This window comes from Spinacia oleracea, chromosome 1 (genome assembly GCF_020520425.1).
Source record: "Spinacia oleracea cultivar Varoflay chromosome 1, BTI_SOV_V1, whole genome shotgun sequence".
Lineage (NCBI taxonomy): Eukaryota > Viridiplantae > Streptophyta > Magnoliopsida > Caryophyllales > Amaranthaceae > Spinacia > Spinacia oleracea.
In genome coordinates this window covers 128,290,691-128,304,159 of record NC_079487.1, presented here as the reverse complement: position 1 = coordinate 128,304,159, position 13,469 = coordinate 128,290,691, and the positions used below count along the sequence as shown (strand labels likewise).

The window sequence follows — 13,469 nt, the reverse complement described above, 5'->3', positions numbered from 1 at the left end:
TAAGTTTTAGCATATAATATATTGTTGGTTTCATCTTAATATATATTTTCAAAATATTAATATTTTATAAATTTTATAATATATAATTGAATATATTGATGGTCAAAGTTGTGCATTGGCAAGGGTGTCCAGTCAAACCGTTGTGAGTATTCTAGGACGGAGGGAGTATTAATCTTATATTGTATTATATCTATGTACTTGTATATGGTACATAGTTCAGAACCCCATTTAATTCACCAATTTATCAATCTCGTTGTTAATATTTCAATGAATTCTTCAACACCCAGAATTTAGAAAGTTTTGATTTTGAATCATGTTGTTGCAATTTAAATTTGGTGTTGCGTCATTTGTCAGAAACTATTATACCAAAGTTTGTCCTAAACTTCCCTTAAAAAACCCAATGTTAGTAAACCCAGAATCTCTGAATCCATCAAAATGCAATGGACTGATCAGCAATTGCAAGTTTTCGAAGCTATTGAGCGCCGTGAGTCGGTTTTTGTTACCGGGTCTGCTGGCACTGGCAAAACCATGTTAGTTCAGGAATTGATTAAGTTACTTAGGAAAATTTATGGGAAAAGAAATGTTAGTGTGACTGCCCCAACAGGGGTTGTGGCCTGTGCACTTGGGGGGGGGGGGGGGGGGTCAGACCCTACACTCATTTGCTGGTGTTGGCCTTGCTGAGGCTGATGCTGAGACTTTGCTGTCTAGGGTTTTGGATAACCGTACGGTTATTAAAAGGTGGAAGACGGTTAAAGCATTGGTGATTGATGAGATTAGTATGGTAGAAGGAGAGCTTTTTGACAAGCTTGAATACATTGCTAGAACTATTAGACAGATAGATGAGCCGTGGGGCGGTATCCAGCTTCTAGTTAGTGGCGATTTCTTGCAGTTACCACCAGCGAGTGTTAGTAAGAGTTCTGATAATCGAAAGGAATTTGCATCCGAAGCAGATTCTTGGGATAGTTCGTTTCAGTTAGAAGTAGGTCTGAAAACAGTCTTCAGGCAATCTGACCCAGAACTTATTAAACTGCTTCAGGGTATAAGATCAGGGGAGTTAAATGCTGAAGGTCTGGAGCTGCTTCAGCAACGTCGTTGTTTCGAAGAGCCCGATGAGGCGGTTGTGAGATTATTTCCAAGAATAGCAGATGTTAATCGAGTGAATGATATGAGATTGAAAGGGTTGGGAGAAGAAACCATTGTTTATGAAGCCTTTGATAAAGGGGAGAAACCTTGGATTGATCAATTGAATCGTGGCATGGCACCCACTAAACTTCAGCTTTGTGTAGGTGCAAGGGTGATGCTATTAAAGAACTTAAATGTGAAGGCAGGTTGGTGAATGGTGCTACTGGTACAATTATAGGTTTTAAAAAGTCACGTAAGAGCGACATTGCAAAGATATGTGAACATAAACTGCTACCAATTGTGAAATTTGACTCTGGATGTGACAAGGAGATAGGTACTCATACATGGAGTGTAATGGTGGGAGATAGAACTCGTGCAACACGGTTGCAGTTACCCCTTATGTTGGCATGGGCAATGAGTATTCATAAATCTCAAGGCGTGACTTTGGACAGACTTCACACTAATCTCTCACAGGCTGTTGGTTATGGAATGATTTACTTTGCTCTTTCCCGTTTAAGAAGCTTGGGTGGTCTTTCTTTCTCTTCTGCCCTAAACTGGGAAGCACGGACACGCCATTGGGCTGCCGTGTCCCGTGTCCGACACGTATTGGACACCGACACGCCTTGGACACGCGGAAATATGTGTCAGACACGCGAAATCACGTGTCTGATTTTTTTTGAAAAATTAGGACACGAGACACACGACCGGATACACGATGGACACGTCTTGAATACATATTTCAATATAAATTAATATTTCAGATTGCTATCTCTTTTTTTACAATTCCTTCGAAGGTCTCATGAGCAATCAACAACCTTCATAAATATAGATCGGATTCACAAGCCACCATGACATAATTACGGTCTCCTTTGTGGGTTACTCCATCCATCATGTGAATCTGATCTTATGTTTATGAAGGCATGGTGTTCATTCACAACAATCTCCGTCTACCTTCTAGGAGGAGTGAAAGTTATTACAAAGGAAGAACAAAAATGAGGGATGTGAGAGGAGATGATTATCATGTCATTTTATGTAGTATAGTTCAATTTTCTTATTTGAATGTCGTTAATAAATTTAGTTACTTTTTCCATTATTTTATTAATGATTTTAATTTTCTTTGATATATTATATTATTTTAATATTATTATTTCCCGTGTCCCCGTGTCCGTCATTTTTAAAATGGCGTATCCCCGTACCCGTATTGTGTCCGTGTCCGTATCCGTTTTGGTGCACCCTAGGCCCTAAACCCTTCAAAAATTATGGCCCATCCCAAGGTTTTAGAGTATTATAGAGATCATTTCTTGTGAGGTAGTGCAGGATGTTTTTTCTTCTTTGATTCGTGGAATTAGTCTAAAATAAAACAGAAATAGCATTCCTAGGAGTTTAGAGTAATTCAAGAATGCAAAGAGAGATAGCTGAATTCCTGGCTTGTGAAAATGCAGGCAGGTGTACATATATGGAAATTCATTTCCTTCTGTTTATCTCTTTCTTAACTTAATTTGCTGCTTTTTTTAGTGATTACATTACTTTGGTAATGTGTTGTGATTCTATGTGCTTGTGATCTTGCAATTATCCTCACCAACAGTGGTAACATTCACGAAGTATTTCTTATAGTCGCTTTATATATACTTTATGTATAAACATCATCCTTGAGAAGCTATCATTTTCCAAGTAAAATCAGTTTTAAGGACACTATCACAAACTTTAGCCATCTAAATGAAGAATATTTCCTAATCATAGGTTATTTCTCACAGAACATTCCGCATTGAAATAACAACTCTCATCATTAAGACCAAAATATCCAACGCAATGATAACAACTGAAACATATATACTTGCGTCTTTGCATTACTCCCAAAATATGCTCAAACTTAACTAGGTCGTCACAAATTTACTTCAAGTATGCTTTCATTATAAGACTACCAAAAACCGCATACATTGATAGATAAATCCCAATAATACAACCACTAGAACCGCAAAAAAAAATAGAACCTAAAATGGCTTCATAACTTCCCTGCCATACATTATTGTAAAAATCACTTTCCTGCGACAGTAACAATCAGTCCTCTTAATAAAAACCATATAACATTCAAACTAAGCCTTCACGAACTGACTCCAAGTATGCCTTCCATATAAGATTCACCATAAACTACATAATAATACAACCTCTAAGACCACAAAAAAAGAGCAGTCTCTTCAATTCACTAAGAAACTAAGGCATCAAAAACTCACCTACCACACTATTTGTCAAAATCACTTAAAAGTACAATAACATTAAAAATACTCCCACTGCGCTTCCAAAATAGAACTTTCCAAAAACCACATGGTAAAAACCATAACTAGGACCTTAATATTAGCAATTGACTTAAATATCTACCGTCAAAACATGTTCCATCACTAGGACCTTAATATTAGCAATTGACTTAAATATCTACCGTCAAAACAAGTTTCCAACAGTTAGATAGAAAACCATTTTAGTAACAATCAGTTACTAGTAAAATCAGTAATAAGAACTAATAATCAGATATAATAGCACAAATCTCTGTAACTAAATTAATCCATAAAAAATAAGTCAAATATTCCCTAATCATAGTTAATCCTCAACAAAAAAATCCTACATTAGTAAACACCTCTAATCATTAAGACTCAAAAGTAAAACACAATGATAACAATCAAAACATAGTGAACTTTGTTCTTAAATAAACTCTCCAAAGTTGTTAATTTAAATCAAGCCTTCACGGACTTACTTCACGTATGCTTTCAATATAAAACATACAACAAACTGAATTAAAAATACAGCCACTGAAACCTCAAATACAAGACACTCTCTTCTTCACTACGAAAAAATACGCATCAGAAACTCCACTTGGTTGTCGAAATCACTTCCCTCTACAAGTCAACATTAATCTTTCAATAATAACAATCTGAACATTCAAGAATTAAGCATATTCTCACTAAGCTACAAAAATATTACTTTCTGTAACCCAGATAATCAACACAATCTCTAAGACCTAAAGATAGTTTCACTTGAAAATACCTTCATCAAGTCAAAACAAGTTTCAAACATTCAGATAAGTAACCACTGTTATAATATCAGTTTAGTAAAGTCGGTTTTATGAGCTAAAAGTCAGACCTGATTGTTCATACTTACATACCTACCTATAAACCTTAAAAAGGCAGTCGAATATTCTCCAATCACAGTTTAATTCTCAAACCAATCCCGCATTGAGTCAACTCCTTTAATCAGTAAGACTAAGACCCACAAATCAAACACAAATCAAACCATCAAAACATTATGATTAAATAAAACTTCTATTTCTTTGAAGGAATGCTTAAATTAAACTAGCCTTTTACAAATTTACTTCAAACAAGTTTCCATATAAAATTATCCATATACTGCACACAAGAACTAAACCTGAAAATCAAACACCCTCTCTGTTCTTTACTCGAAAATTTGGTAATCAAACTTTGTTACAGCACTGTTGTCAAACTCACTTACCTCTATCAGTATACATCATTCCTCCAAATAATAACCAACGGAACATTCAAGATTTTTCTCACTATGTATCCAAAATAGAACTTCTCAAAAACCACATAATAAACACTATTCTAGGACCGCAAAATAGGTAACTGACAAAGAAAATTTATAATAAATTTGAAACAGTTAGATAAGGAACTGTTAGTGGAAAAAATCATTTTCTTCGAAAAATTAGTTTTAAGATTCTGTAACTAACTTCAATCCAACAAAAGGAATTCAAATGTTCCCAAATAATAGGTTATTCTGAACAATCCTACATTAGTTAACAACTCTCACCATTAAGACCCAAAAATAAGCACAATCATATCCGTCTAGTGAACTATGTTACTAAAAACAACTACCAAAAAGTTGCTTAATTTCAATCAAGCCTTCACCAATCTACTCATATGAAACTTTCAACAAACTGAATTACAAATACGACAACCAGAACCATAAATATAAACACTCTTCTTCACTAAAAACATCTAGGCATCAAAAGCTCCACTACCACACTTGGTTGTCAAAATCACTTTCCTCTACCAATAAACAATAACGATGAGATCATTTAAGATTACTCTTACTAAGCTTCCAAATGATAACATTCCATAGACAACAAAATCGAAACAAACTATAGGACCTCAAAAATAAATAAACTTGAAAATTTCTTAGGTTAAAACAAGTTTCAACAAGTCAGACAAGTAAACATTAATACAAATAAATAGTAAAGCAGTTTATGAAGTAAAAATAATACCTAATTGTACATATTTCTATACCTATAAATAAATCATAAAATGTCCGTCAAATATCCTCCAATCATTTGTTTAATTCTCAATTGAACAATCCCACATAGTGTCGACTACTTTAATCAGCAACACCCACAAATATAACACACTGATAACAATAGGAACATATTGAACTCGGTTCCTTATTTTCCTCTAAATATTGCTTAAATAAAGCAAGGCCTTCGCAAATTTACTCCCAAGCACGCTAACGATATAAGGCTTTCCACAAATCGCATCATAATTACAACTATAACCTCAAAATCATACCTAATTCAGTAAACACCATTCCTCTCGAATAATAACCATCGCAACTTTCAAAATTTCTCTCACTAAGTTTCGAAAATAAAACTTTAAATAAACCAAATGATAAACAATATCTCTAGGCCCGCAAAAATAGCTTTTCACTTGAAAATTTTCATTAGTCAAAATTCTACAAAGAAATTCAAACAGTTACATAAGAAACAATTAATAAAAAAACCTTTCTTAGTAAAATCACTCTAGAGAACTCTCTATACCTAACTTTAAACCATTATAATGTAGTCAAATAATCCCTAACCACAGCTTATTCTCAACAAAAAATCCCACATTGAGTTAACAACGCTCCTCATTAAGGCCCAAAAATCAAACACAATAATAACCATGAAAACATAGTGAACTTTGTTCCTAAAACAACTCCCAAAAGTAGCTAAATTTAAATTTAGCCTTCACAAATTTACTCCAACTCAAGTTAAAGAAGTCATTTTCAGAGCTGCTTGTAGAATTCCTGATGCAGATAAATACCTACTGCTACAGTAGGGTGCTGCTGGTTTGGGGTCAACTTCTTGGCCTTTGTTGCCTGTAATCTTGTAGGCCTTCTGGTTGTTGTTGCTTTTGTGGTTTTTTTTAGATGTTTTGCAGTTTAGTTGTTGTTGGTTAAATTGTCTATAGGCTTTGCCTGCTGTAACTCTTCCTTTTTGGTAATATAATCCTTAATTTGCCCAAAAAAAAAAAAAAAAAAATTTACTCCAACTATGCTTCCATTATAAGCTTGTGTAATACATCCACTGGAAGATCAAATATAAAGCACTCTCATCTTAACTAAGCATCAAAAACTCACTACCACACTTGGTTGTCGAAGTCACTTTCCTCTACAAGTCCACATCGATCCTCTCAACAATAACTTAATAACTGTAAAAACATTTAAGATTACTCTCACTCAGCTTCCAAAACATAACTTTCCATAAACCACATAATAGGACCTGAAAAGTACTTACGATTAAAAGTTCTCTAGTAACAGAAAGTTTTAAACAGTAAGAAAAGTAACCATCAGAACAAAAAATCAGTTTACTAGTCAGTTAGTTTTACGACCTAAAAATTACTCTACAATCAAATACTCTACAATCACAGTTTAATTCTCAATTGAACAATCCAGCATTGAGTCAACTCCAGTAACTAGTAATTAACCACAAATTAAACACAATGATAACCATCAAAATAGAGTGACTTGGTTCCTTATATTATACCAAGTACTACTTAAATTATACAGAGTACTAGGCCTTCCCAAAGTTACTCCAAGTACGCTTTCAACATAAGACTTCCCATAAACCGCATAATAAATACAACCCTAAAACCTCAAAATCAGACACACTCTGTTCCACTCAAAAGCTTAAGCATCATAAATTTCCTATGAGGCTACTATACAGATTTCAAAATCACTCACGTCAATCGTAAACATCGTTCCTCTCAGTAATAACCATCTGAACATTAAAACCCTTTTCTCCTAAGCTTCCAAAAGAACTTTCCATAAACCACATGATAAATACTATCTCTAGGCCTGTAAAATTATTAGTTCACTTTGAAAAATTATTTGGTCAAAAAAAATTTCAGACAGTCCGGTAAGAAACCATTAGTAAAAAAAATCCCATCCTTAGAAAAATCAGTTTTAAGGACTCTACCTAACTTTAATACATCAAATAATGGAAAATATTCCCTAATAATAGTGACTCTATAACTAACTTTAATCTATCAATATAAAGTAAAATATTCCCAAATAACAGGTTATCAGCTGAACAATCCCACAAAGTGTTAACAACTCTCATCATCAAGACCCAAAAATCAAACGCAATGATGCCCATAAAAATATGGAGAACTTCGTTCCTAAAAAAACTCCCAAAGGCAGCTAAATTTATCACGCCTTCAAGAATTTATTCCATAATATAAGACTTCAAATAAACTGAATTACAAATACATCCCAATCGAACCTCAAATAATAAGCACTATTAACATACTTGGTTGTCGAAATTACCTTTCCTCTACAAGTCAAAATCACTTTCCTCTACAGGTCAACATCGGTCATCTCAGTAATAACCATGAGAACATTCAAGATAACTCTCACTAAGCTACAGAATAAACTGTCCATAAACCACATAACCAAGTAACCAACACAATCTCTAGGACCTCAAAAATAGTTACTCTTAAAGAATTCTTTAGTAAAGTGAGTTTAAAAAAAGTAAACAATAGTTTTAAAAAAATCACTTTATTAGAAGGTTGTTTAGAGGTAAACAATAGTTTAAAAAAAATCACTTTATTAGTAAAGTGAGTTTTAGAGCTAAAGATCAGACTTAAATTTACGTAATTATATACCTACCTATAAACCATTAGAAGGTAGTAAAATATTCTGCTCTCACATTTTAAATCTAAAATGACTAATCCCGCATCGAGTCAACTCCTTTAATAAGTAAGACCCACACATCAAACACAGCGATAACCATCAAAGCATAGTGAATTGGTTCCTTATATTACTCCAAACATTGCTTAAATTAAAACTAGGCCTTCACAAATTTACTCCAAGTACGCTTCAATATAAGACTTTCCAAAAACCGTGTCACAATTACAACTAAAACATCAAATCATACACCATATGCTTTATACTAAAATAGTTTAGACATCACAAACTTTCCTAAGACACTGTTGACAAACTCACTTTCCCAATTCAGTAAACACCATTCCTCTCAATAGTAACCATCAGAACGTTCAAACTTTCTCTTACTAAGTTTCCAAAATAGAACTTTCCATAAACTAAATGATAAACAATATCTGTAGGACCGCAAAAATAGCTATTCACTTGCAAAAATTCATCAGTCAAAAGTCTCAAAGTAAAGTTCAAACAGTTAGATAAAAAACCATTAATTTTAATATTTTCTTAGTAAAATTAGTGATAAGGACTCTCTACACCTAACTTTAATCCATTAAAATGAAGACAAATAATCCCTAATCACAGGTTACTCTGAACAGAAAATTCCCACATTGAGTTAACAACTTCAATCATTAAGATCCAAAAATCATACACAATGATAACCATGAAAACATAGTGAACTTTGTTCCTAAAACAATTCCCAAAAGCAGATAAATTTAAATTTAGCCCTCATAAACTTACTCCAAGTATGCTTCCAATATAAGACTTTCACCAAACTGTACAAATCCACTGGAACCTCAAATATAAAGCACTCTCATCTTAACTGAAAAAACTTAAGCATCAAAAACTCCAGTACCACACTTGTTTGTCTAAGTCACTTTCCTCTACAAGACTACATCAACCCTCTCAATAGTAAGTTTATAACCATAAAGATATTCAAGATCACTCACTAAGCTTGCAAAACATAACTTTCAATAAACCACGTGACCAACCCAATAGGACCTCAAAATTAGTTATGGTTAAAAGTTCTTTAGTCAAAAAAAGTTTCCAACAGTCGGAAAAGTAACCATTAGTACAAAAATTCAGTTGGTTTTAAAACCAAAGAATCAGACTTATTATACATATTTCTACACCTACCTCTAAACAATCAAAAGGCAATGAAATAATCTCCAATCACTATTCAGTTATCAATTGAACAATCCAGCATGGAGTAAACTCCATAACTAGCGAGCCCCACAAATCAAACTCGACGATAACCATCAAAACAATGTAGACTTGGTTCCTTATATTATTCCAGGTGTTACTTAAATTATACGGAGTACTAGGCCTTCATAAATTTACTCCAAGAACGCTTCAATATAAGACTTTCCATAAACCACATGATAAATACAACCACTGAAAACTCAAATAACACACTTTTCTCTTCACTCAAAAGTTTAGGCATCATAAATTTCCTACGAGGCTACGACAAACTGATGCATAAATCAATTACCTGAATCAGTAAAAACCATTCCTCTCAATAGTAACCATCTGAAAATTCACGACTTCTCTCCCAACTTCCAAAAGAACTTTCCATAAACCACGCGACAAATACCATCTCTAGGCCCGTAAAATAACAATTAACCATGAAAAAATATTTTGTCAAAATAATTTAAAACAGTTGCATAAGAAACCATTAGCTAAACAATTTTGATCCTAGAAAAATCAGTTATAAGGACTCTGTTACTAACTTTAATACATCATAATCAAGTAATTATCCCCTAATAACAGGTTTTCAACTGAACAATCCCACATTGTGTTCATAAATCTCGTCATCAAGACCCTAAAATCAAACCCAATGATGCCCATAAAAACATGGTGAACTTTGTTCCTAAAACAACTCCCAAAAGTAGCTAAATTTATCAAGCTTTCACGAATCTACTCCAAGGATGCTTTAAATATAAGACTATAAATAAACCGCATTACAAATACCTACGCAAGGACCTCAAAAGCATTCTTCAGATATGCAGCATAGGCATCATAGAGTCCACTACTACACTTTGTTGTCGAAATTACCTTCCTCTACAAGTCAAAATCACTTTCCTAAACAGGTCAACATCTGTCATCTCAGTAATAACCATGAGAACATTAAACATCAATCTAACTAACCTTCAAGAATATAACTGTCCATAAACCAAATAATCAACCCAATCTCAAGGATCTCAAAATAGTTACCCTTACAGAATTCTTTAGTCAAAACAAGTTCTGAGAAGCCAGAGAAATAACCAATAGTAAACATTTTTTTTAAAATGAACAGTTTGTTAGTGAAGTAGTTTTACAAACTACTGGTCAGATTTTAATTTTACATACTTCTATACCTACCTATAAACCATCACAAGGTAGTGTTCTGCAATCACATTTTTAAATCTAAATTGACTAAACCCAAATCGAGACAACTCCTTTAATAAGTAAGACCCACACATCAAACACAATGAAAACCATCACAACATAGTGAATTTGGTTCCTTATATCACTCTAAATATTGCTTAAATAAAGCTAGGCTTTCACAAAGTTACTCCAAGTACGCTTTCAATACAAGACTATCCAGAAACCATATAATAATTAGCGATAAAACCTCAAAATCAAAGACCTTATGCTTTATACTAAAATAATTTAGACATTGTTGTCAAACTCAATTACCTAATTCAGTAAACACCATTCCTCTCAATAATATTACCATCAGGAAGGTTCTAAATTTTTCTCACTGAGTTTCCAAAATAGAACTTTCCATAAACCAAATGATAAACAATATCTGTAGTACCGCAAAATAGCTATTCACTAAGAAAAAATTCATTAGTCAAAAGACTCAAAACAAATTTCGAACAGTTAGATAAGAAACCATTAATGAAAAAAACCATGCTATGTAAAGTCAGTCTTAAGAACTCTCTATACCTAACTTCAATCTATTAAAATGAAGTCAAATAATCCCGAACCACAGGTTGTTCTCAACAGAACAATCCCACGCTGAGTTAACAACTCCCATAGGTCACAAAAATCAAACACAATTATAACCATGAAAACATAGTGAACTTTGTTCCTAAAACAACTCCCAAAAGTAGCTAATTTGAATTTAACCTTCACAAATTTACTCCAAGTATGCTTCCAATATAAGACATTCAACTGACCAAGTAACACATACATCCACTGGAACCTCAAAATTAGTGAAGTTAGTTTTACGAACTCAAAGTTAGACTTAATTGTACTGTACCTACCTATAAATCATCAAACGGTAGTCAAATGTTCTCCAATCACAGTTCATATCCAAATTGAATAATCATGTACCGAGTCAACTTAGTTCCTTATACTGCTCCAAATGTTGCTTAAATTAAGCTGAGCCTCCACAAACTTACTCCAAGGTTATTTTCAATATAAGTTTCCGAAAAACAGCGTAATAATACAAACATAAAAAAAAAAAAAAAAAAAAAAGAAACTACAAAATCAAACACAACAGTCTCTTCACTCAAAGAAGGTAGGCATCAAAAACATTCCTCCGAGGCTAGGACACTGTTGTCAAAATCACTTACCAAACCATTCCTCTCAATAATAACCATCTGAACATTCAAGATTTTTCTCACTAAGCTTCTGGAATAGAACTTCCCATAAACTACATGATAAATACCATCTCTAGGCCCGCAAAAAGAGCAATTCTCTTGGAAAAATTATTAAAGCAGAAAATTTCAAACTATTAGATAAGAAACCATTAGTAAAAATATTCGTTTCTTAGTAAAATTCAGTTCAAAGGACTCTACAACTTTAGTGATGGAAGATAAAAATACCCGGCTTTCAGACACCACACGGACTCCATTCTCTTAGCATGCTGCAATGACTGCACCATTTGAATAAGTGATGATCGAGCATCGCCAATGCTTCATTCACAAAGACAAGTAGTTATGCATTTCTATCACATTCCGCTAATCGAAATTCAACGAAAATGCAGGGATATTGGTTAATTAATCAACTTGTATAATACATAAATGTGACAAGATACTAAAAATGATGGATTTTGTGGTCTACAAGTACCCACATCTGTATCATATTCAGGCCCCTTTTTTAATCTCTGTATCCTGCATTTGTTTCAAAACACCCACTCAAACAAGATTTTAGAAGATCCCACAATCATGTGCAGAATATAGACACTGCATAGCCTAATCAGGTTGAGTAGTACCTCTGTACTGGTTTCTTTCAAGTTATTAAATAGATCCTTGAGGATGCTGATTTGAAACATCTATTTTGAGCTGGCTAAGTAACAATCCATACACATCAAAAGCATCCTTGATTTTAAACATCCCTCCTCTCTCCAACGCGTCTATAAAGTCAAGATTTTTGAAACAAGTTTTAACTGTTTTCTCCTCAGTATCACAATGGTCAATTATCTTCTTGCTTGCTTCTTCCCAGTTTCTCATCAACAATCTTGAATCACCTCCTATATCAACTTCAGTTTTTCCACTAGTGTCTGACAAAACACTTCCAAACCTGTTAGCTAAAAGTTTTATTCGGGCACTTTCAGAAGTCAGTGCAATCAGAATCTGAGCCGCTTTCTTCCGATCTTCTATGGAGGATTTAGCGGGATCGGAAAACACCTCGAAAACAAAGTTTAAATGATAATGAGTTAGAACAGGCTCGTTACCCATTTTGGTGTAACTCTCCCCAAACCCTAGGGGTTTTGCACCTTGAAATAGAATATCACCCGTTTTGCTGAATTCCCACCATTCGTTTTTCGAATCCCGAACAGCAATTACATATACATTTTCCCGGCTATACAAGATTTCAATGGACTTTTTTCCCCTGCTCATCGACACTAATACATGTCCCCGTAAACGCATACGTAAAGGTAAACCAGATGCCTCATCTTGATTTCCACAAATTGTATTCCTTCCTCTTGACGGCAATCTTCCCCCGAATCTATCTCTCTCTCTCCCTCGAGAAATTCTCCCTCCACTCCCTCTACCAACAACTCTCCGCCCTCGAGGTTCTTCCTCGGGCTCAGACTCCGACTCCGGATCATGTCTATACTCAACATTAGGTAAAGAAGCACGGCGAGAAAGCTCGGAGGGTAAAGGGAGGTGGGGGATATCCAAAGTTGATCGATCGGGATGTTTTGATATCCGACGGAATCGCGTCACAAAAACACTGTGATCAGATGTTGGGGATTCGGATGGAAGTATATCATCTTGAGATAATTTTACCCGCATCTTTCCACAGTCGAAAATAATGGACTGAAATTGTAAAAAAAAACGAAGTGAGAATATAATATAAACCTAATATATGTGTACGAGTAAATTGTGTAATTAGTTAAATATTAGTAATTAACAGAAACTTTTCAATTTTGTGCACAT

General features: G+C 34.0%; 2 protein-coding genes across 3 annotated transcripts; one reads left to right on the top strand and one right to left on the bottom strand.

Moving 5' to 3' along the window:
- The first annotated feature begins 435 nt into the window (after positions 1-435).
- Positions 436-1,336, top strand: LOC110797558 (ATP-dependent DNA helicase pfh1-like). Its single transcript, XM_056834526.1, has 2 exons — positions 436-530; positions 709-1,336. Exons 1-2 carry the CDS (start codon positions 436-438, stop codon positions 1,334-1,336), a joined length of 723 nt encoding a protein of 240 aa, XP_056690504.1.
- Positions 1,337-11,589: 10,253 nt separating this feature from the next.
- Positions 11,590-13,384, bottom strand: LOC130466210 (uncharacterized). Of its 2 annotated transcripts, none has more exons than XM_056834911.1 (2): positions 12,299-13,384; positions 11,590-11,999 (listed from the first exon to the last, which is right to left on the bottom strand). In XM_056834911.1, the coding sequence occupies exon 1, from the start codon at positions 13,323-13,325 to the stop codon at positions 12,324-12,326; it is 1,002 nt and encodes a 333-aa protein (XP_056690889.1). In that variant the 5' UTR covers positions 13,326-13,384; the 3' UTR covers positions 11,590-11,999; positions 12,299-12,323. The 2 variants fall into 2 exon arrangements, with proteins under 2 accessions (XP_056690889.1, XP_056690888.1); XM_056834910.1 differs by lacking the exon at positions 11,590-11,999 and adding an exon at positions 12,055-12,197.
- Between the last annotated feature and the right edge of the window lie 85 nt (positions 13,385-13,469).

Coding starts and splice junctions, on each gene's coding strand:
- LOC110797558 (XM_056834526.1), top strand. CDS start 436: ATGCAATGGACTGATCAGCAATTGCAAGTTTTCGAAGCTATTGAGCGC. Junction 531..708: donor GCTGGCACTGGCAAAACCAT/GTTAGTTCAGGA, acceptor TTTGCTGTCTAG/GGTTTTGGATAACCGTACGG.
- LOC130466210 (XM_056834911.1), bottom strand. CDS start 13,325: ATGCGGGTAAAATTATCTCAAGATGATATACTTCCATCCGAATCCCCA.